This window comes from Dromaius novaehollandiae, chromosome 28, assembly GCF_036370855.1.
Source record: "Dromaius novaehollandiae isolate bDroNov1 chromosome 28, bDroNov1.hap1, whole genome shotgun sequence".
NCBI lineage: Eukaryota > Metazoa > Chordata > Aves > Casuariiformes > Dromaiidae > Dromaius > Dromaius novaehollandiae.
This window is the reverse complement of record NC_088125.1, coordinates 4,033,524-4,056,733: the sequence shown is the minus strand read 5'-3', so window position 1 is coordinate 4,056,733 and position 23,210 is coordinate 4,033,524. Positions and strand designations below refer to the sequence as shown.

The 23,210-nt window shown below is 59.3% G+C and overlaps 1 protein-coding gene across 5 annotated transcripts; it reads right to left on the bottom strand.

Annotated features, from left to right (window-relative positions):
* Positions 1–58: 58 nt before the first annotated feature.
* On the bottom strand, positions 59–22,715 carry POU6F1 (POU class 6 homeobox 1). Of its 5 annotated transcripts, none has more exons than XM_026113966.2 (14): positions 22,507–22,715; positions 21,603–21,783; positions 17,901–18,091; positions 11,296–11,405; positions 8,285–8,398; positions 7,096–7,294; positions 5,116–5,222; positions 4,484–4,709; positions 3,404–3,639; positions 2,820–2,948; positions 2,469–2,678; positions 1,870–2,008; positions 1,434–1,608; positions 59–1,143 (listed from the first exon to the last, which is right to left on the bottom strand). In XM_026113966.2, the coding sequence occupies exons 2-14, from the start codon at positions 21,695–21,697 to the stop codon at positions 798–800; spliced, it is 2,277 nt and encodes a 758-aa protein (XP_025969751.2). In that variant the 5' UTR covers positions 21,698–21,783; positions 22,507–22,715; the 3' UTR covers positions 59–797. The 5 variants fall into 5 exon arrangements, with proteins under 5 accessions (XP_025969751.2, XP_064354509.1, XP_064354513.1 ...); XM_064498439.1 differs by having other exon boundaries at positions 2,469–2,597; XM_064498443.1 differs by lacking the exons at positions 17,901–18,091; positions 21,603–21,783; positions 22,507–22,715 and adding an exon at positions 16,041–16,372 and having other exon boundaries at positions 11,292–11,405.
* Between the last annotated feature and the right edge of the window lie 495 nt (positions 22,716–23,210).

The window sequence follows — 23,210 nt, the reverse complement described above, 5'->3', positions numbered from 1 at the left end:
AAGAATGACCCCATCATCCCCCCCCACTCCGAAAAAGAACGGGAAAGGAAAAAAAAAAAAAAAAGAAAAATACTGTTTATTTCACACCACTACATCAAGTGCATCAGTCTGACGTGTCCCCGGCGGGCAGACCCGGCCCTGGTGCCCCCTCGCCCGGCCGCGTCCCTCCCGTGCCGTGGGGGCGATGCCCCCCAGGTCCCGGCCTGGCGAGGATGCGCCGCTGCCCCCGCACCCTCCTGCTCGGCTCTGCCCGGGGCAGCTCCCAAAACTGGCTTCAGCTCCCACCCCTCGAGCAGCTCCGAAATGGGGTCCCCCCCCGAGCCACGGACGGGGGAGCCGCCCGCTCCCCGGCCACAACCACATCCCCCACATGGGCTGTGCTGGGGGGCTCAGTCGGGACGGGGAGGGGGCAGCCGGAGGGAGAAGCTCCCACCGGGTTTGGGGGCAGCCGAGGACCGGAGGGGCCCGAGAAGCGAGGGGGGGTGACGGGAGCCGGGGTCTCACCACCGCCAGCCGGACCGTGACGCTACCGGGAAACACAGGAAACTCCGCGGAAAGGGCAAAATCGCGGGAATTGGGGCCCCCCCTCGCATGGGACAGGGATGGGGGGGGCAGAGAGGCAGCGGGGGGCCAGGGCTGCGCAGGGACACCCGAGGGGGACACGCTTGGGGCACATGGGGGGGGACACGGACACCTACGCGCGGGGCGGAGGGGAAAGCCAGGCGCAGGGGGAAGCTGGGCGCAAAGTGCTCATGGCTGGGGCGGGCGGGCGGGCGCGTCGGGCCCCCTCTTTCCCTTTAGGGGATCTGAAAGACGTTGAGTTTGCTGGTGTTTTTGAGCGTCTGTCGGCGGTTGCAGAACCACACGCGGACGACCTCGCGGTCGTAGTTGAGCTCCTTGGCGATCTCGGTGATCTCCTGGCCCGTGGGCAGGGCGTTCTTCTCGAAGTAGGCGTTGAGCGCCTCGATGGCCTGCGGAGTGAAGGAGGTGCGGCGCTTGCGCTTCTTGGAGGGCTCGCCGCCCACGAACTCCATCAGGTTCTGCTGCCCCTCCTGGTTGCGCAGCTCCGCTTCGCTCAGCCACTTCTCCAGCACCGGCTTCAGCTTCTGGGCGCTCTTGGGGGTGATGTCGAGCTTCTCGAACCTGCGCGGCACCGAGAGACGGTCCGCGAGAGCCAGCGCCGCCGGGGAGCGCGGGGACGAGACGCGGGCGCTACGGGCTGCGACATCCCCGCTCTCGGGCCGGTTCAGCCACCCGAATCAGGACACCGGGGTTTCACCGCTGCCTAAAGGCGGCTAACGAGAGCCTCCCGGGGACCCCAGCATCACCGGCCCGATCTGCCCTGAGCTTCCTCGGATTTTCCTCCTCCAGAGAAGGGAATGGCACTGATCACGCGCGTTATCGCCATCCCAGGTCAGCCCCGCGGCCGGTACCTGCAGATGGCCGACTGGCTGTAGGCAGGTCCCTCGGTGGCCGTCAGAGCCTGTCCCACCTGGGTCTGCGTCAGGCCGAGGGACAGGCGGCGGATCTTGAAGTTCTTGGCAAACTCCCGGATCTCCTCCAGGTTAATCCCATCCTCGTCGACGCCGGCGTTGGGGGCTTGGGGCTCTGCAAGCCAAGGGACGGCGGCGAAAACGTGAAACGTTTGCCCTCTGCGAGCTGTCGTGTCCCTTCCCCACGATAATGCGCGTCGGCTTTGCACGGCTCCCTGACGCCGGCGCAGACCCCGCACGATGCTCCGGCGTGCAAAACCCCCAGCTCAGCCGCAGCTCCGCGCTGGCAGCGTGTGGGCACGGCCCCGCGACCTGGCTGGGGCTCCTCTCCCCGTCCTGCCACCCTCTCCCCTGCGCGCGGAGCGGAGTGACTCACTGGAGACCAGCTGGCTCACGGTGGGAGTCTCCGAGCAGGTGATGGGGACGGGAGCAGACGTGGCCTTCGCGGCCGGCGCCGGGTTGGCGATGACGACAGCCGGCTGCGACAGAGCCGGGGCCGGCTGGATGGGCTGGACCTGGAGCGGAGAGCAAGCGTCAGCCGCTCCGGAGCGGGGCACAGCGCGGAGCGAAGCAGGGCAAGCTCCCTCCACAGGGGATGCAAGAGCAGCCACCATGCTGCTCTTCCTTGCGGCGGGGATGAAAGGGGCTCAGAGAGGGCGGTGAAATGGGAAACTGCCCCGCGAGCGGCTGGGGACAGGGACGAGCCAACTCCGCACCGGGTTCAGCACATCCCGGCACGCAGCAGAGCCTGGGGACGATGGAGCGGGGACCGGCCACCGCCACTGCCCACGCCAGGGCAAAGCTCGCTCTCCTCCCATCCCGATTGGGAACTGGGAAACTCGGTCCATCAGTGGGCAGAGACTTCGGGCATCAGGGGCCCTGGGGGGTGGCACTGAGGGCACCTGGCCAGGTCGCATGTCGGAGGTGCCCCCAGGCAAGGCGGCGAGGGACGCCGCAGCCTCCGGCCCCGCTCACCTCGCTCTTGGCCGGCGACTCGGGGGCGCTGGCTTTCTTGACGGCCGCGGCCTGGATGGTGCTGCCGGCCAGCGTGGCGATGACCTGGCCCTGGGCGTTGAGCAGCAGCTGGGGCGTCACCGCCTGCACCTGCAGGTTGGGGGCCGGCAGCGCGGCCGCACCAGCCGTCAGCCCGGGGGGGTTCACCACCCACGGCAGGGTGCCGATCACCTGGGCGAGGGGGGAGAGCCGGCGCCGTGGGTGCGCGTCCTGCAGGCACCCTTCCCCGGGGGGAGACGGGCCGTCCCCGTCCCCGTCCCCTCCTCCCTAGGGCTGGGGGCAGCGCGGGCAGCCTCCCTCGCCCAGCCCTACCTGGCCCTGGGCGTTGGTCAGGATCTGGCCCGCGATGCCCTGCACGCTGGAGATGGTGTTTGTGATCACGGGGGCGGCTGCCAGGGAGCTGAGCAGCTGGGTCTGGCCCCCGAGCGAGGCCGCGCTGATCTGCGGAGAACCGAGAGCCGCCGGTAAGGCGCGGGTGCACGGAGCTGCGCGTCAGCCGCGCCGACGGCCCGGCGAGAGGCAGGCCACCCCCCGCCCCGGGGCCACCGCGTCCCCTCCGAGGCTCCCCGCGGCGGGGTAACTCCCGCCTCGCTGCCGCGGCGGGAAGCAGCCGCTCCGAGTCCTTAATCGCCAGGGTTTTCGCCTAAACCCTTGTCTGGCTTCCTGCGCAGTCACTGGAGAGATCAACATCCATCATAGAGGGGGAAACTGAGGCCGGGGATCTGGAAAGATCGCCCGCGAGTCACTGGCCGGACCCAGAGAAAGGCAGGTCTCCCACGAGCGCGGTGTCCATGGGAAGCATCCCGCCTGCAGCTCCACGCGGCCACAAAAGTGCCGGGCTAAGGGGAGCGGGAGGGAAACTTGTCCGGCTCTGTCCGTCTGTCCGGGCTCCTTACTATGCCAGGGTTAAAGGCAAATCCTGCCGGCTGCACGGTGATCTGCGTCTGCGTCTCGAGGGGCTTGGCGAGGGGCGGCGCGGGCGCTGCGGCGGGCTGCGGCAGGATGGGGGGCTGGCCGGGCGCCGGGGCGAAGGCGCTCTGCGTCTGCACGGGGGGCCGGGGCTGCGCTGCGGCCGGCAGCGGCGGGGCGGGCTGCACCGGCGCTTGGATCGCTGTGTTCAGCACGGCGGCGGCTGCAAGCAAAGACGGACAGAGTGAGCGGGGCGCGGAAAGGGCCGTCGGCGCGGCCCCGGGTCTGCTGCATCCTTCCTCCTCGCCCACCGCCCCCAGTCCCTCCCCGGAGGGAACCGAACCAGCAATCGCACCTGCACCGAAAAGACCCCCCGCGCCCCCCTAACAGGCAGAGCTGAGCTCGCCCGCTGCGGCAGGACTCATCCGGCCCGGCTGAAGCGCTGGATTTAATCCAAAGCAGCTGCCCAGGCTGCTACTGTCAGCACAGAGGGAGAGAGGCACCTCCAGGGTCACGTCATCTCCCCGGCTCGCATGTCTTAGCGGGGGATGAATCACTATTGGAAAAAACTCTCCCTCTCGTGGCTCTCGAGGGAGCTCAGACGAGACTGTTCCCTCTGACAGATAAGGGCACGGAGCCCTCGGCTGGCATCGCGGCGCGACGGTTGGGGAGGCGTTAATCCCTCTCCCGCCGCGGGCAGGGACGCCCCGCAGGTCTCGGCGGCGCTGGGGATCTCTCTGTCCCCCGGCAGAGCTGTGCCGCTGCAAGGGGCTGGCGTGTCCGGAGCCCCAAATCCGAACTGGATCCACGCGGTCTCCTCTCATGCCCCTCGCCGCCTTTCTCCCTCTCGCCGTCTCTGTCCTGCCCTCCCCGTTCGTCACCCTGGTCCAACGCTCCCAGCGATTTTTGCACCCAGGGAGTCACAAAACCAACTCCAGGTCTTCACGTCCCCACGATTTTAAACCGTTTCGGAGCCATCCTGGGCAGGACGGGCTGCGGCTCGGCGCAAGCTGGGGAGCACCAGGTGCGCGATTAGGGATGCCGGAAAGCAGAAGGGCAACGGTTACCTTGCAGATTGGCTATAGGCGGTTTGAAAATTCCCCCTGTAGGAGAAGCAGCCGTCAGTCCGGGAAGGGCAGCGACCGTTGCTGTAGGAAATGTCCACACAGCCAGCCCCTGCTGACCTGCCACTTGACCTGCAATACTGATGGGGATAAGAAGAGGTTGAGTAACTGTCCCTGCTGGAACCATTACTCCTGTCACAACTGTTGCTAAGTTTTCCTGAGTCAAGACCTGCAAAAGTAAACAAGATTTAAAAAAGAACAAAAATCAACGCCACTGCAGACAGCATCAGCGAGGCAAGAGCGAGCGCAGTCTTCGCAACGGGGGGATGCGCGGAGCCGGCAGCCGCGCGGCCCGGGGTCCCTCCCCTCTCCGCAGCTGGGTTCCCAGCTCCGCGCGGCCCCCGCGGGGCGCGGGGGGCCCCCGTGAACACCCGACGCGCCGCCGGCAGCACCTCGGGGCGCCAGGCCCGCTCGGCGAGGGCGCCGGGCCGAGGCAGAGCGGCTTGGATCGGGGCTCCGCTTCCGCGCCCCGCGCCAAGAGCCGCCGCCGCTGCCCCGGGTCTCCGCGAGCGGCCGCCTGCCCGGGGGTCCCGCCGCGCCGCCCCCGCCCCGCTCCGCGGCGCCCGGGTAGTTACCTGCGGGGCGGCTTGCACGGCCAGCGGGGCCATCGGCTGCGGCTGCTGGCTCGGGGCTTGGCCGAAGGCGCCGGCGGAGGCCGCTCCGGGCGCTGCCTTGGCTTTGCCTGGGGAAGGGGAGAGGAGACGAGTTCGAGAGACGCCGCCAGCTCCGAACGCGGCGGGAGCTAAAGCGGCATCGACCCCCCAAACCCTGCGCCCAACCCGGGGGCTACGAAAGGGAAGGGGACCGGGACCCTTGGGCCTTAGCGCCCAGGCTTGCAGCCCACCCATGGCAGGGGCAGGAGCTCAGCGCTCCCGCGGGGGCCTGGAGCGCGGCCAGCGGCTGGGACCGGGGCGTCTGCGGGCTCTGCATTCCCAGACCCTCTCGCACACAATTCAACTTAGCTTTACTTAACTTTCTAGGGAATTTTCTAGGGAAAAAAGCTTCCTGTCTGAAACAGGTGAAGTTTTACGGTCATTTTATATTTTGGGGTGGTTTCTCTTAGCTTTGGGGCCTTTCTTTAAACAAAAAAAAAGCTTTCCTGCCTGGATTGAAATACAATTACAGGCCAAATAAAACTACTAACGACAAAGCAAAAGGCTAATATCAAGCTAATAACAAACCAAAGAAAATGGATACAATTTACCGCACAGGTGAAATCTTTCACTCTTCTGCTAAAGGTTTCTTACTGAAAGTTTTCATTTGCGTTTCTCAACCCTCTGCCCAGATTTGCAAAATGTATTAAAATTGCTTAGTATCATTAACAGTCAAGTAATAGGGGACCTCGTTCCTAATCCGTATTTATTACTTTCGAAAGACCTACTTGTTGTTTGGGCGACCTCTTGTATTTATTCTGCTCAACTTCTAATAATGGTAACCCTTGAGTATAAAATCTGCTTAATCCTCTTCTATTTTGGTAAAAAGAAAAAAAATACTCTTTTCCTGTCTTCTCCTTTGGCAGAAAAGTTTTACCAAATAAATATTTTTCTCATCTCAAAGCCAGGCATTTCTCAGCTTTGGTTCCTGGCCCAGAAATAACGAGAGGTCTGCAAAACCGGAAAAAACCTTTTAAAAAATTTCATACCGAAAATAAGCTGCGTTTCCCCCCTGCCCCGTTATTTTTACAGCACAGCTAATACCCAGCGCTCCCCCCCAAGCGAAGACCGTGTCACCGGGCACCATCTCGCACCGCTCCCAGGGCACGACGGCTTTTGGCGTAACCCGCAGTGCTCTCCCTCTCCTCAAGCCCACGGGCCGGCAGCGCCGGAGCATCTTGCAGCCTGGAGGGATAGTCACCTCCTTGGCTTATAAAGGACTTAAAAAGACACCCAAGTGCCCAGCTACAAGCCTGGTGGGTTTTTTTTGGCAAAAGGACAAGCCCAGGGATGCGGCGGTGCTGTCCAGGCACACCACGGAGGTGACAACCAGGGAGGGGAAAGTCGTATTAAAGCTAAAGCTCAAAACAGGCAGAAGAGGGGAGAGGATGGCAGCGTCTGCAGGCAGATTCAAGCTGCACCTGCGAGAGGACTGAGGTGCTGGCCAAAAGCAGCGAGGAGAAAAGCAGGATCTCCCCGAAAGCTGTGCTCGACGCTCGTTTCCAAGGCCGCGTTCCCACCCCTGGGGTGGGATGTACCAGGTCGGCACGCTGGAGCAGCGCGTAGCAAAGGGAAGAGGAACCCAGCTCCTCGCTCGCTGCGACTGCTCCTTCCAGGGCTGCAGGGAGACCGAGCTCCCCACCGCAGCAGCTCGGCAGCAAACAACCTCTATTTTAAGCATTTGCTGTCCTCAATGCAGGACGCTTTCCCCAATTAGCTCCAAGAGAGACTGCTTTTGCTAAATCCTGAGCTCAGCTTAGCCCAGGAGCGATGCTCCGGAGCAGGGAGAGAGTCTGCGCCCTGCACCGAAGGGCCAGCGCGGGTGCAACTCTCCTCTCGTCTCCGAGCAGCGCTTGGAGCGGGGCAGCCCAGGGAAGGAGCCCGGGGAGGAAGGTGCCTTACCGGCCGCGTCCCCGCTGCCCGAGGTCCCGGCGCTGGGCAGGACGTCCTCTTTGGCCGCGTCAGCGGTCTCTCCCGGCGAGCCCCGCGCTACCTCCCTCGCCGGCATCTCCAAGGCTTTCCGGTCCTCCTCGGCCGGGAGCGGGGCGTCCACGCCGACCTCCAGCACACGGATCGTCTCGTGGCTGGACATCACGATGACCTGGCAACGTGCCCCAAAGCGTCCGTCAGCTCGGGGCGTTCAAGCTTCCCGGGGTCACTCTGCCCCCAGGCCGAATCACTGCCCTCCCGTTACCCTTGCAATTAGCCAAGTGGAGCCCACCTGGTCCCCATGAGAGGGGACATCTGCGGGGACCAAAGCCAGCGCAGAGCCCTTGCACTAGCAAGGTGTCCCTGCTGCAGGTAATCAGCAGTTTTGGGGCTCTCCCTAATTAACCCCAGCTCCGTGTGCATCGGTGGGTGACGACTTCAGCAGTAAAACACCACTATTAATGGCCACACCACTGCTTTTAGAGCCCCCAGGCAAAGCTGGCATCCCTGCGCTGGCTAAAGTGAGCAAGCCAAATCCCCTGCAAACTTTGGAGCAGCTCTAGAGCCAACACTGATTTACAGCCCCGCAGGTCTGAGCTGGACGAGCCCTCCAAATCGTGACAGAGTTCTCCCTGTGCAATAGTGCACTGGGACACACGGAAAAGGAGTTGAGAGCAGAGATGCCTGCTCCTCTGGAGGGAAACACAAGCATACGCTGGGCCAAGAGGGCTTCAGGTATGGTGAGACATGTCTCTGCGGGGCACCGGAGCCACGGGCAGGGCTGGGGCGCAGGACTCCCGCGGGGCCGCAGACAGCCAAACCCCTGGGTGAAGAGCCAACGGCACCCAGAGCCTCGCAGGGGTGCCGAGACCAGGACCTGGGGCCCCCTCTTCCTTCTATTGCGAACAAAACCCGAGATTAGGGAGCCAATGTCTGAGAGACGGGGCTGAACTTCTGCATGCCCAAGTGTGGGGGAAACGTGCTGGTTACGAGCGTGGGGCTGTTTTCCCCCACGAGACCACAGGCTACACACGCAGCGGGACTCAGGCCACCTCTGAACTCCCCTCCAAACCCTGCAGCCTTCCCAACCTGCCCGTTTTGGGGTGCAAACAGCTACAGCAGCTTCTCCTGCCAGCCGCCCCGAACCTTGCGCCGCCCCTACCTGCTCGTTGACCGTCAGCGAGGCCTCCTGGGGCTGCACGGCCTCCGTGTCCATGGCGTCCCCGGGGAAGGCGGCTGCAGAGGGCAGGGGGAGCCGGCTCAGGCTTTCCACATGCTGCAAGGAAAGGACACAGGAGCGTTTGTCACTGAACCGGCAAGCAATTCGGGCATCAAACACTGGCTTGACCCGGGAGCAGAGCAACCTGGTCTCTGCTGCCGTGCGTATGCTCCTCTCTGGCCCTATGATCCACCTCTCCCCGCTCTACGTGGGCCCCGATGGCGACCTGGAGCAGGGCAAGGCTTGCTAACGCGCCTCTGCCCCGTGCTGTGGCTGTGTATACAACTCCCTGGTGGCAGATTTTGGTGTAACCGGTGCTTTCCACCACCTCCTTCCCGCTGAGGAGGCTGCAAAAGGCCACCCTCTGCGTTGCCACCCTGCCACGGGGTAGGGACGTGGGTGCCATATAATTGCGTCAAATATCCACCAGGCAAAGCAAGGGAACGGTTACGGCAAGGACCAAACCTTTCCCCTTCTCCTCTCCCATTGCCCTGCGGCAGACGAGGACCCAATCCCTGCTGTGCCCTTGGAAAATCCTTAAAATTGAGGCAGGGCCCATGTGAAACTGCTCCCGTTCAAAGCTCAGCAGGGCCCCGAGCGACATGTCACAGCCATCGCGAGCCTGAACGCGAGAGGCAGGAGAGTCCGTTTGCTCTTTCCTCAGGGGATCGGATTTGATGTGGCTGTTTCATTAAGCTGAAATTTCCCAGCGGGCGAGATGAGTTTTTCACGAAGGGAAGGGACTCGGCCCACCTGTTGGAAGGCAACTCTTCCTCTTTTAACGTCCTTCATTAACTCATTTGGTCACGTATTGTCCCCTTGCTGCCTTACAGAAGCATAATTGCCTTTATAAGAGGCTTATGAATTTTTTATTAGCAATGTCTCTGGGATGCATTTAACCAGCCAGCCTGGATGACATTCAAAATCACTTGATGCATGTGCGAAGGTGTCCTTGTTTGTGCAACTGCTCGGGAGCCCGGGGGCATGTTTACACTGGTAGGTGCAGCCAGACCCGCGCTCTCCCGGCCCGGGCTGTCCCACAACGCCAGGCAGCGCGGGATCACCTCCGGCCCGGGCGCCGACCAGCAGAGCTATCTCTGTCTGAGGCCTGATCCTGCCTCCCCCCCAGGAAAGGTGCTGGCACGGTGCAGACCAGGCCGCTCAGCACCCCGCGAGCTCTGTGAATCCGCAATCTGTCCCCCACTCCGAGCACCCCAACCAGAGAGAGCAATCCCCCAGGGATCGCCACTGATCCGAAAGGGAATTTCTCCCCAAAGCTGCATTAATTTGTCTTGTCTGAAGGGTTTTACTTCCCCGAGGGAATGTGGCCTGCTGCGGAGACCGCCCGCCACCCCACAGCTCAGCTCTCCCGTGATATATCGGCTAGTCAAGTCAGACCACGAGGCGCTTCCCGCCCAGCCAAAAGGATCCGGAAAACATCCCTTTGGCTTCATTTTATGAGCCGTTTAATGATGCTCACTGTGTTCTGCATCTCGGAAGCCACCAGACTCCCGCTGAGGCCGTGGAGCGTATCCTTAGCGGGGCCCGGCATTTATATGCAATTAGTAAACATAGTTATTTGGATCCTGTTGATCCAAAGGGGCCTAAATTGAATTAAGAGCCCAAATTCTCATTTCAAACTCAACAGGGGCTGAGCTTCTAATTCCCTTTGGCTGTATTTTGCAAATGCCACTCATTATTTATCATCCGCAGCGAAGTGACGCTTGGGGTCCCAGCAGAGACGGGGCTAATTCCACGGCGAGCGCCGGGCGAGGCTCACAAACCGCTTGCTCCAGATCTGCCGGGCTCAACCCAAAGATTAAAGCAGATCCCAAAACCAGCGACTCTGCCGGCCGCAGCAAGCTGCAAAGTTTTAGCCCTGTTGTCAGATTGAATGAGGACATTTATAGCAGCCAGTGACTGATCTCTGGTAGCTACTGTGAATTTTTAAACCCGGCCTTAGCTTCAGAGTAGACAAACACCTTGGGATGCCAGTGCACTGTTTAATTAACAATTTATTCCAGTGCAACAGAGAACAGAGCAAGGGACGAGCGAGTGGCTTATGCAGGCATCTGGCGGTATTAAAAGTTAATGAGCTCTCCGACAGCCAGAGCCCGGCAAACAGCAAGGAAGTCAGAGGAGGGATATCTGCACTGCCTGCGTGGGGCAGCCACAGAGAAACACCAGGAACGCCAAGGTGCAAAGCGTCCTGCTGCAGAAAGAGCGAACGAGCTAAGGAAAATCTCTCCTGTGGGAAGAGGGACTTTCTGAATTCCTCTGGGGGTGGCTGGCGGGGGGACAGGGAAGGCTCTGCCTCCACGTCCTGCAGAGCTCACCCCACGGCGCGCTCTAGGTCGCTGCTATACGTGACTTTATCTTCTCCCTGCATCACCAGTGCCGGCCTGGACAGATGCTGGCACGACTTAAGAGCAGCCCCCGGGGCTTTGCTAACTAGGAACAACCACCCAGCGTCTTCCCGACACTCGGCACGTGGCTGCTCCTTCCTACCGCTACCCCGGAGCCTGCCGTTAGGTGAGATGAATCCCAAGCGCACGGCGGTACCCAAGCAGCTGCGCTACCTACGCATTAAATCCCATCCCAGCGGAGAAACCACGCGCTCCCGGCGCTAATCCGAGGCGCAGCTGCGCAAGCAGGTCTCCAAGCCCTGACTCCCTCGGCTGCTTGGGAAATGCTGCGCCAGGGAGCAGCGGCCGGGCAGCGAGGGGAACGGCCCCAGCGCTGCTCCGTCTGCGGGAGACCCTTCCTAAAAAGCTGGGGCGTGTTTTAAAAAAAAAAAAAAAAACCAAATCCTGCGTGGAGCGCTGCAGATTTCCTCCGGAGCAGCGCCCGGAGGGGACGGAGAGCACCAGGAAACCCCCGGGAAGCAAGCGCACCCTGACACGGCAGCTATCCGCAGGGAAATCCGGGGCCGGGAGCGCCGTGAACTCACTCACTGTTTGCTCCGGGGTGGAAGGAGGCTCGTGGCGGGCGGCGGGGTGCTCTCGCGGGTCCTGCTCGTCGGGGAAGGCTCTCCGGCTGCGGCGCTCCAGGTTTACTTGGTCGGCTGTAGGGAAAGGAAAACCACAGCTGTCTCAGTGCCGGGAGAGCCCGGCACAGCTCCTTTCGCCTGGGCGTTTCGGGATCATCCCGGGAAGCGATGAGGAGCAATGAGATCCCATATGTCTCAGCAAGACGGGACAACTAACGAGCATCCTCATCCCTGCAGGCTGATTTTCCCCTCTTACTCCTCATCGCTGCCAAAGGAGACGGAACAAAGCAAGAAGGAGATTCAAGGCTAATCTGCAAGCCGTCCCTACAGCCTGCAGTAACTAAAACTTAACGTATATATTCACTTTCCTCAGTGATTTGGAGACGGCTGATCTAAGGACTGCTGCACGTAGCAGCCCTCATTTTTATCCGCCCAAATCCATCACAAGCTAACGAGTTAAAGAGCCTCGCTCAGAACTGCAGATTTATTCCAGCAAGACCAGAGCAGCGTGAGGCTGAAGAGGGCACAATATCCGCGCTCTAACTGCTGTCTTAATCTCCGCGAGAGCCTTAGATCTGTCCAGGCCTGCCCCGTGGGGGAAGCCTCAAATAACGCGGCGAGGAGAAGAGCGAGAAATTTTTCTCAGCGCTGTGCAAAGAGACCAATTAGCGCGCGAGACGATTAAACAGACATTTCATAATGTCAGGCTCGGCGCGGCGGCACGCTTCGGATAGCGGTGCAGGCCGCCTCCCGCTCAGCAGACGTTGTGCAGGTTCGTAGTACCATTTCATTTTGCTTCTTCACACGTTTTTTTGCAATTAATGGGACAAATAATTTGGCCAGATGGTGGTGTTAAGTGCAACGCAGCAAGAAGACAGCCATTTCACAACAGATGGTGACAAGGAAATGAAATGCACAAAATAATAATAATATAAAAAAAAAGAAGGGGGAAAAAAAAAGGAGAGGATAATTTAAGATGCTCTGAGTCTCACTGCGAATATAATTGCCATGTTAATTACAAGTGTTGATGAGTCAGAGATGTAGCCACTTGCATCCCAAGTGGGTGGAAATCTAAGTTTGAGCAAACTTGCCACAGGTGAGAAGCCCTAAGAGGTTAATTAGACCTGGTCTATATAGGAGACACTCTGGACATGGTTACGGTGTGCTAATTACTCACTATCGTTATCCTGGCTTAATTCTTTTGGATGGACGCTCCTATCCCAGGCTGCACCACAAGCAGTGCGGTAGCGAGGCGAGGCACCGCTGCCAGGTGGAGAAACCCGAAAAGCTGGTGCAAATGCACTGAGCATCTCTCTCACTGCGTTTCCAGTTCTCACAGCTGGAGAGAAAGGCTTGCAAACTTCTTTTTTTAAAACAAATTAGCTTCCCTCCTGAAAAAATGCCTTTTTACCTTCCTACATTTATCTTTCCAAAGACTTTTTCTGTGATTGATTCATTGCTGGTCAGCGCTCCGAGCTGACACCGCTCGCACAAGAACCAGCTGTTGCGAAAGCAACTGCAATCGTTAAAAACAGCATCGGCATCTGATTTTCTCAGAAGACTCTCAAGCTCGCTTGGAATTTCTCTTTTCTAGAAAACAGACTTTTGCTTCTGCCAAGAAGCACATTCTCCCAACACCGAGGTCCCCAGAACGTTTACAGCTAGCGGGCCGGCAGTCGCAGCCTCATTTACCGATGGGGAAACTGAGGCAGGGGATGGGATGGGACCCACCACCCCGGCGAGCAGCTCTCCGACGAAGACCCGCCGCAGAAAACACCTCCGCGCGCCCGAGCTCTGCTCCGACGGGCTCAACCAGCCCCTTCTCCGCTGGGTGCCCAGGCCCTGCCTGACCCCAAGGTGAAGAACCGCGCTCGGTTCCTCGGCGCAAAGAGGCTTACAGGACTTCAGAGCCCCCTTGGGCACCATAAAAAACACACGCCTGCATGCACAAGTATTTTTTCCGGTGGGAAAGGAGCTGAATTGGCCGATCCCGGCCTCCTCGTCCGAACCTTTCCTCTAAGCAGCAAGAAACTTGGAACGTGGCCGTAAAACAGCCCCTCTGCATCGCTGGGCTGCAGCGAAACGGCCCTCGTGCCCGGCAGCATCAGGCCGCTGACGTGGCTCCTCGCCGGTCTGGCCTGCCCGCTGCAGCGCCGGGCGCGCTTCGCTGCCGGCTGCGAATTCCCGAGGATCGGGGCTCTGCGGGAAAGCTGGTGACAGCCCCCGCCGCAGGACCGTGAAGGCTTTGAGACAGAGGTCTCTTCCGCCCGGGGGAGAGGCATGGCAGCTCCCCAAGCGCTCCCTCACTCGGCCCCAGCCGGAGCCAACATTGTTCCTGGAAAAAGCCACGCTGGGGCAGGCCAAAGCCCCAAATCCCCGGGAAAACCCACTTGGGAGCCCGAAGGGAGCGACTCCAACGCAGGCAAAGAGATGCCTGGCTGCCCCACGGGGCCGCGAGGGAATGGGCTGCTGGGACAGCGATAACGAAGTTTATCCAGCAGATCGAGCGGCCAGTTCGAGCTCGGATACGTGCCTGCCTCCGGCTCCAGGCTTGCACCGGGAAAACCCCTCAGTGGAGCAAGCGGAGCCCCCGACGCGCGGCAGAGGCTCTTCCCAGCCTGGATCATCTCGTCCCAGAGCTGCGCTTTGACATGCAAAGTCCGTACGCGAGGTGGAGCTGCGCTAACCGGAGGCCGGTTCACATTGATTTGGCCCGGAGCCACCGGGGAGAAGCGCGGGCGCGAGCGCGGCCCGCTCGAGACCCCGACCATGCAGAGGAATTCGGGAGACCTTTTGGCTGCTTAATCAAAGCGTTTGCTGCTGCAGCGCGGGCAGGAAATGCCAGGCAGAGAGAGGGTCCCACTCCGAACGCCTGCAGAGCTGGCTCATCTTACAAAAACTGCTTTTAGAAAGGGGGGAAAAAAAGCAAACGTTTTACCAGCGTTTCCTGCCAGTTTGGGGCGTTTAACTCCATTATTTGTAAAATCCTCTTTGCAGCATTAAACTTTTCTCTCCCGGCCACGCCGCGCTCTCGTTTGTTTGGCCGCTATCACCCTAGACACCTTCAATCCCTCGGGGCGGGACGGGACGGCCCGCGGGAACCGGCGCTCCGCTCCCAACTGGCCATGCGACCTCAGCCAAATCCCTTCCCCGTTGCTTCCCGCGTTTGAGGGGCTCCCGGGCGTGAGCCCACTGTAATCCCAAGGGAAACCCGCTCTCGGGCTCAGCAGCACCCGGGACTACGGGGATCCCCCCTTGCCGCGGCTGCCGTGCAGACCCATCCTGCCGCTCCCGAGGAACCCGCTCATCTCCCTGCGGAGACAGGAAAGCATTTTCATTCCCGTTGCACATCCGTGGAGCGGAGGGATTAAGCTCAGCTCCCAAGGTCATACAAGAGGAGGGCGGCAAAACCGGGCGCAGATTTCAGACCGCACTAGAAGCTCCCGTCCGTCCCCCCAAAAATACCGACTGCAGCATCGATTGCGTCCTGCCCGCCGGTCCGACGAGCGCCCCGGGCCCGGGACCCTCGGACGGACATCGCGGTCTGTTCGCAGGGCCCCGCGGCCTCGCGCCAAGCCGGGCATCCCGCACGCTCTCCTGTTTCGGGCCGCCCCAGCACGCGCTTCCCAAGGAGCGGACCCCGGGACGCCTGGGCCCCTGGGGACGCCTGGGCCCCTGCCGTGTTGGGGTCTCCCCCCCACTGGCCCCACGAGGGAGCCCCGGGGGTGCTTTCGACCCACGGCCCGGGCCGTCGGGGGCTCGGCGGGCTGCGCACGGCGCTGTACGTGCGCGCAGGGAGCCCGTCCCTGCTCCGTCACGGGGGCGGTGACGGGAGCGCAGCGCAGCCGGGGGTGCGTTTTGCTCCACGGTGGCAATTTGGGGACCTCCCGAGGGCACCCCCAGGCGCTGGGGGGGGGGGGGGGGCAGCCCCCTGTCCTCTGCACTGCTGGGACCTCACCCTGCTGCGGCTCTGCGGCACCCAAAACCGCCCTCCCCACCCCAAAACGCAAGCGAGGGGGCTGAGCGCAGCGGTGGGGGCTGCCCCCCCCCGCGGGGTACCCGGGGCAGTGACTCTCCTGGGAAGGGGGGTGCACGAGCCCTCCTGCCCCTTGTGCTGCTGGCACCCCCCCAAACCCCTCCTGTGCCCCCCAGCCCTGCTCTCCACCCCCCCCGCCTGGCACCCCCCACCCCAGGCTCCCAAATCCCTGCTGAGCCTCTGCCTGCCCCTGCCAGGACCCCCCTGCTCGCCGGGGACCCCCCCCAAATCACCACCGGGCCCCCAGCACTGCCTGTCCCCAAACCTATTTCTCCTCTCCCCCTACTCCGATTTCTCCTGCCCCCCCCAAAACCCCCCCGTGCCCCCCATCTCCCCCGGGACCTGCCATCCCCGTCCCCCCTTTCACCAGGGCACCCCAGCTCGGCTCCCCCCAAACCCCGCTCTCCCTTGGGATCCCCCAGCGCTAATCCCCCCCCCGGTGCCCCCCCTTGGGGCACCCCAGCCCCCCCCAGCCCCGCTCCTGGGGGGCCCCGGCGCCCCCCGCTGCCGCCGCTCCCGGCGCCGCTCCGCTCCCCCCCCCCCCCGCAACGCCGCTCTCTCTTTATCATAAATATATAAATTATGCTAATTACGGCATTGCATATTCACCGCGGCGGGGCCGCCGCCGCCCCCCGCCCGGCCCGGCCCCGGCCCCGCCGCGGCCCCGCACTCACCGCGGCCCCGGCTCGGCTCGGCGCGGCGGCTCCGCGCCGCTGGGCTCCGCGGCTCCGCGCCGCCCCTCCGCCGGCGGCTAATTAAAAATTCATCTCACAGCGGCGGCGGACAAAGCGGCGGGGGGGGGGGACGGGGGGGACACGGAGCCGGGACCCCCCCGGGCGCGGGGCGGCCGCCGCGGGCAGCGCTGCGGGCGCTCGGCAGGGCCCGGCCGCCCCCGGGCTCCCTTTTCCCTTTCTTTTCCCTCTCTTTCCCCCCCCCCAAAAAACCCCGCGATGGGATTTTTTAGCTGCTGCGTCATGAACATAATTTATGCGCAGGCCTTTGCCGCATCCGCGGGGCTGCCACGCTGCCCGCCGCCGCCGGGGGCGCACGGAGCCCCCCCCCGGCTCCGGAGCCCCCCAACCCGGCGGGTCCCCAACCCCGGAGCCCCCCAAACCCAGCGGGTCCCCAACCCCGGAGCCCCCCCCCAAACCCCAGAGATTCTCCAGCCTGGAGACCCCCCTCCCCAGCCCGGACTCCCCCAAACCAGAGCACCCCCCCCCCCCAAATAAGAGCATCCCCAGGCCAGAACCCCCCAAGCCCCGGCTCCCTCCCAAACCCAGAGCTGAAAACCCGGGACCCCCCAAACTGCACTGCCAGAGCCCAAATCCATGACACCCCCCCCCGCCAAGAGCCACAGCTGCCCAAATCCAGGCCCCCATAGGAGCTGGATCCCCCCCAGACTCAGAGCACCGATCCCAGCAGCCCCCGAAACCCAGACCCCTAAGTGCCAGCACCCCCTAAACCCGCAGCCGCCTTTCCAAAGCCCTCCCCAAACCCAGACCCCCAAATCCCAGAGCTTCCCCCAAACCTGGATCCGCATTCTCCGACCCCCCAAAGGCCAAACCACCCCGAACACCAGCCCAGACCCCCGATCCTCCCCCAACCGGAGCCCCTCAACCCCTTCGGGGTTACGCTTTGGAGCCCCCCAGTTGGGGGTCTGCAAACCCCACTCAGTTAACGACCCCCAGGGCGCTGGGGGGAGCCGGGGAGCCCCCCGCTCTGCCCCACACCTCCAGGTCGGGCCCGGAGCAGCGCTCCCGACCCCCTGACCCCGGCTCTGAGCCGGCTCGTCATAACCCTAACGCGGCATTTCATCACCATAAATTACTACGTTAATCATCGTATTAGCGCGCACCACCCCGGGGCGGCACAAGGGATCCAATCCGCCCCCCGCCCACCCCGCAGCCTGTCATCCGCTTCCCTCCGGGCCAGGGCTCGCGGCAAAGCCCCGGGGCCAAACTCGCTCCCGCCAGGGAGGGGCTGGGGCTTTCGTTCAACTGATCAAGCCACCCCAAAAGCCTCGGAGCAGCTTTGAGGGGGAGCCGGAGGCCCCGGCTGCAGCAGCGCCCACCTTCGCACGGGGAAGCCACAGTAATAATTCAGGACGCTCCATCTTCCCGGCATAGCATTAGCCTCAGATCCAGCCTCCCGGCATAATATGCAGGAGGCCGGCTCGCTCGGCTCCCGGCCCTGCCACGGCACAGGGGCTGGCGGCTTCAGCACCCCCGGCCACGCCGGCCCACGGCGGGGCCGCATCCCTCTTTTTGGGGCCGTATCCCTCTTTTTGGGGCCGTGGCAGAGCCACGTTTGTCTTTTTGGGGCTGCACATCTGAGCAGAGCCCTGCGTTCCCGTGCTCCCTGCGCGGACCCCTCAAAAGCGGCTCAGGAGTCTTGAGGCCACAAGCCTACGGCCTCCACGGGCTGCTCTGAAAACCGTGGGTTTAGGTAAAACAGGACCTGACGGGTCCCCGACGGGCACGTACAGGTCCCCGGGACGCTGATGGAAACCCGGAGCAAGGACGCGTTGTACCCACCGGACACGCCGCGCACGGCAGCACCCTTCCTCCGCGGGGACGACGGGATGCGCCGGCCAGCGCAGCTGATGCTGCCTCCGCGCTCGTCGCCCCTCTCCACCCGCCTTCGCCCGCGGAAGGTGCAAGGTCGGAGCTTCAGGCTGCAGGGCCGGGGCTGCTCTCGGCCGTCCGGTTCAGCAGTGCCGACGTTCCTGGGGTGAAGAGAACACACACACAGCGGTGGCTCACGAGTGACAACTCCACGTCTTTCCGCAGGGGGAAACACGCTACTGGAGGCTCCCTGAATCCCACCGGCGATTTTAATCCCCAGGCATGACCGTGCGGACCTGTGCCGTGCACGCCGCTCCATGAATCAGTCACCGGAGCTCACCCGCCGGCTCGGAGGGAACTTTGACTTTTTTTTTGTGGGATTTTTGTGGATCAGGTGAGGGAGCAAGGAAACAAGCTCCATAAAGGGAACTCAGGTGCAACTTTAACCTTGTCACTCCATAATTAAAAGAAGGAAGAAAACTATTTCTATAATTGCGAAGCTCATTAGAAGCGCAGGTGCAATTCTGCAGCTTTTCAAGCCAACTTATGGACCAATTATAGCTTGTTTGAAATAATTAAAAAGAAAGGAAGCAAAGTATATTATTATCTTGCATTTTGTATGTTATAATTTTTAAGTTGTAACTTCCTTCTTATCTCCAAGCAGGGGAAAAGGAGAAAAAAAGACAAGCTCCGACATAACATCTCAGTTATTGGCACCTCTTAAAAATGAGCACAGCTTGATAAAGCTGAATTATTTTTACTTCATTCTTTCAAATCCATATTAGCTGAAAAGAATTACACCTTCTGTCTTTCTCCGCAGAAAAAGCTAATGGACTAATTTTAAACCCTTGCCTCATAATACACCTTTCTGCGTTCATCATAAGATATTCATAACTTGCTTCAAAACCGCACTGATTATACATGAGTGAATATATACATTAGAACTTCAGTAACGTGCATTAACGTTAAAAAAGCGTAAACATCATGTGCCATTCTTCAAGGCTAAATTCCATCCCACGTCCCTTCTTGTGTGTATAGAAAGGTTTCTCGAATTAACGTAACGTAGACTAGACTATCCGTATTACCAACATAATATGATAATATTTAGTGCCGATTAGCAACAAATTAGAGGAGTTCAGTGAACGGCGAGGTGATATGTAGGCACATCATTGAAGTTTCTACTTAGATTCACCGACTTCAATAGGAATTAAGTACGTGCTTAACATTTGGCAGAGGTTAATACCACTGCACAAATATTAACAAACACACACCCAGAGCTGACCACATTTTCATTAATAACCGAATGAGATATGTTAAAGCATCTTCGCCCGAGTACAGCTGTTATTTGAGACTGCAGTGCAATTCTGCTGAGAGCCTGGTTTGCATATGCTGTACTGTGATTATGAATATTTAAATACTTCCATCTAGTTGAATTTCAGACTCATTTACATACATTGGCATACTATTTAATATGATGCATATGGGGAAAGGGTGCACATTGCATTTTTAATTTTTCTTCAAGAGGAATTAATTTTATGAGTGCCGAAAAGCTTTTTTTTCAGGAAAATAGCTTGTTTGGGGAGGGAGGGGGGGGGGATTTTAATTAACTGTTTGACAGAAATAGCTGGTAAAACTAAAGTGCTGACTGTAAGAATGTGTCCTTTGTTCCAGTGCTTGCTCTGTCAACGAGAACTCTTGGTAGGTGACCAAATTAATATTGCAGCTTTCTTGTCCACACTTCTTCTGCTGACTTGGCTGCTCTAATCATATTCAGTAATGGGTCAGAGAAGGGTTTGCACCTGACCATGTGGTTTCTGGCACATCTAATTTGCTACAGAAAGGTTTCCAGTCCTACAAGGAACAAATATTCCATGAACCAGCTTATTCCAGATGTGCCAAGAATGACTGAGAGGGCAGAAAAAAGCAAGCCAGACTTTATTTTGGCTTCCATGCAGCAAAGTGACTCCAGTTGCTCACAAACTTTGCTGAATCTGAGCTTAAGCACATGCTTTTAGTGGCCACAGAGGGGGCTTAGTGCAGGTTCTTCAGTGCCATGATAGATCTAGCCTTGGACTTTTTTTTCCTCCCTGAAAGCTGTAAATAGCTTCTAAAGTGTCCATGGGATTTTCAGGCCTTCCCTACGTCACCTTGTTATGTTGGGTGAAATTTGGTCCCGGTAAAGCCAGGGACACAACCCCCTTAACGTCATTGGTGGTGGAAGGAAGGGCAGAGCTTTGCCTAGGTGGAAGATATCATAGAGCAATTATCAGTTGTTTATTCGTTGTTTTTACATCCTCAATTACGTCCTTAATTACAGGCCTACACCTGCAGAGCGCTCACTGCCTTAAACAACCTTTCACCTCTGATTACTCACCTGAGTAAAGTTTCCACAAACACTTATCTGCTAGTGCAGCCAGCAGTATCGTCAGCAGAATTTTTAGTTTCTTAAAGTGGCAAATCATTGATATTTCCCAAGCCAGTTCTGCTTCCAGTCAGGGCTAAATAACCTCCTGTCAGGTAAATGAGGACCTCCAGCCTGGGCCTTTGCTCGCCCAAAGGGCAGACTGGACCATTTACGCTTCTGTCTGCTTTGCATGTTACCTGCACAGCGCCAAGGCGACGCGGCTCTCCGCACAGTCCCTCTGCCTCCCAGAGCTGCCCGGCGTGGGAAGCGAAGCGAAGCCTGCTGCCGTGGGGCCAGGCATCCCCAAACCGCCTCGACTTTCACAGGTTTCCATTTTGGAACTGCACAGCTCAAGACACCACGAGACGGTTTTTCAGAGCTTTTGACATTAACTGGAGTTTTCCTCTTGGAGGTCCAAGAGGCCATTAAACAAAGTAATCAGTGATAAAACATACAAATAAAAATGACCCCAAGGCATCTGAAGGCAGGTGCCTTCTGAAGAGCCTGGCCCTTCCCATGTAAAGGCCTTCTCCTGGCCCCTTTCACCTCCCAAAGCATTTTCACTTTTCCTTTGCATGGAAGTTTTTTGTACAGTGATGTCAGCAGAGCAGAAAAAGGCATGTGTTTACAAGAACAAGTAAGGCCTGAACCCACGAGCTGCTGAACAGCCTCAATTTCTGAGCAATTTCAACAAGCTCTGGGGTTTTGCAGGACTCAGTTTGCAGAGCGGGCATCAGAGCTCAGAAATCACCTTCTTGGATGTGGCTTCTTTCGCTGCCCGGAGGTGCCTCTCCCCTTCCCTTGCTTTTGCTGTGCTCAACTCCAACCTGCCTCACTCAGCATTTCCCTGGGCAGGTTTCAGGCCATCTTCTCTCCCACTTTAAAGGGTAAATATTTTTTTTTTTTTACAGTTCCTGTAGAGTTGCAAGGTGAAGAACATTTTCTGGGCATGAATTATTTATGAAGCCCTCCCAGGCACACCAGCCACCGTGCATATTCATCAGGCAGCCAGTACATTATTCATGAGCAGTTCACTTAAACAGGAAGAGAACAATGATATTGTTGATTGAGATGCCTGAAAATGAGCTTGATAAAGAAGGTTTTGCCCTCAAACTCTGACCAAAACACAAAGTTTAACCAAATCAGGAGAGAAAGGGGTTTGTTTTCTTCCTTTTGTTCTCCTTTACTGCTATCCATATGGCTTTTTAAAATTTATTTCCAAGTAGGAAGACTTTACACACAGAAACTACTAGGAAATTGCATCGTACCTTCTCCATACACAGCTCCAGACCTCCGATTGCACCTTCTGCTGGTGGATCTTGGGCAGGGGATTGTGACACCAGGTCTGCGCACAGCAGCTCATCCACACCTCGCTGAAGAGCTTTACTTTCGTGCCTTTTACATCTGAAGTCCCACAACAACAGCATGATCCAAACCCTATTGAGCAATCTGCAACAGATTTTATAACAATATTTAGACCCTAAACTCATACCAAAGTAATTAGAGACAGGCTAACGCTGGGGAAGTCTCTTCAGGTTAGACCACAAAGGCCAATTCAGCTGATAGATGCTCAGGGCAAACACGCCAAGAGGGTGAGAACTGCTGACTTTTGCAACAGTGGGTCTAATTTCAAGGCAAGAGGATGCTTGAACCAAAAAGGTGTTATTTCCATAAATCCACTGCTGTGCTGTTGCTGGATGAAGGGGACCAGCAGGGCCAGAGCCTGAGAAACACACACCCTCCCCCATCTTTACCTTTGACTTTTTGGTGATGTTTTGGCTATGTTTATGGTGAGAAGGGGACATGACAGCCTCTCCAGGAAGGAGCCTGTTCTTTAACACAGGCAAGAGATACTCCATGCCTGCCACGTGCTGGGGGAGAGCCCACCGATGCTGATGGGTCTCGTTGCAGGATGCTGCTGTTCAAGAGGAAGGTGTTTGGGGCAGCTTGTGGGCTCGCTGCCACAGGGAGGCAGAAAACAGGGTCTGAGGAAGGACTCGGGGCCTCCAACAACAGCCCTAAGGATGCGGTTTAGAAGAACTAACATATCCTGCAGCTCAGGTCGCAGTAACCAACAAAGCCCTCGCTGTGCTAACGAGCAGCTCTGCCTGCTAATGCTTCACATGGTCCTTAAGGCTTAATTAAGCTTAACAATATTTGGAGGTTACCAACCATTTCCATTGATCTTTTATGCATGAACTCGGAGGTGGCTTCTTGCGTTGCGTCTAATCCGGGAGGAAGCAGGGAGAGCGCCAGGGGCTCTTTCCCCCTCTGCTTCCTCAGTGCCACCCCAGATCCTGTGAAGACCCTCCCTGGGCAGGGCAGGCAGTTGGGCCAGGTCCTGCTGGGGGACCCCTCAGTGCCCACGGGCCCTGCAAAGGGCCCCCCTCACCCCCAAACCCTGCCTGGGTGACTCTCCTCACCCCCAGACCCTGCCTAGGGTCCCCCCCTCACTCCCAGGCCCTGCCTGAGGCCCCCACCATTACCCTAGGCTCTACCTGGGGACCCCTCTCCTTGCTAGGCCCTGCTTTGGGGTCCCCCTTCCCTCAGGGCCTGCTCGGGGACCTCACAACTACTCTAGGTCCCACCTGGGCCCACACTAGGCCCTGTTTAAGAGCTCCCTTTCCCTGGGGCTCTGCCTGGGGACCCCAGAACTACTCTAGGCCCTGCCTGGGGACCCCTCCCTCCCTGCTAGGCCCCGATTAGGCTCTCCCCTCACCTATGACACCTGCCCGCCCCCCCCAACCGCTCTTAAGCCCTGCTTAGAGGCCCTTCTCCCCCCCCAGCTCCTGCTCAGGGCCCCCCTCACTACTCCAGGCCCTGCCTGGGGCCCCCTCACTGCTCTTACGCCCTACTTCCAGGCCTGTCTGCCCCCC

Bases quoted from the DNA above. Each gene is read 5' to 3' on its own strand.
- POU6F1 (XM_026113966.2), bottom strand. From the start codon at position 21,697: ATGAGCTGCTGTGCGCAGACCTGGTGTCACAATCCCCTGCCCAAGATC. The intron at 3,640-4,483 runs GTAACCGTTGCC...CTTTGCTTGCAG, and splicing joins GCCTATAGCCAATCTGCAAG to CCGCCGCCGTGCTGAACACA. The intron at 2,949-3,403 runs GTAAGGAGCCCG...GGTTCTCCGCAG, and splicing joins TTGCCTTTAACCCTGGCATA to ATCAGCGCGGCCTCGCTCGG.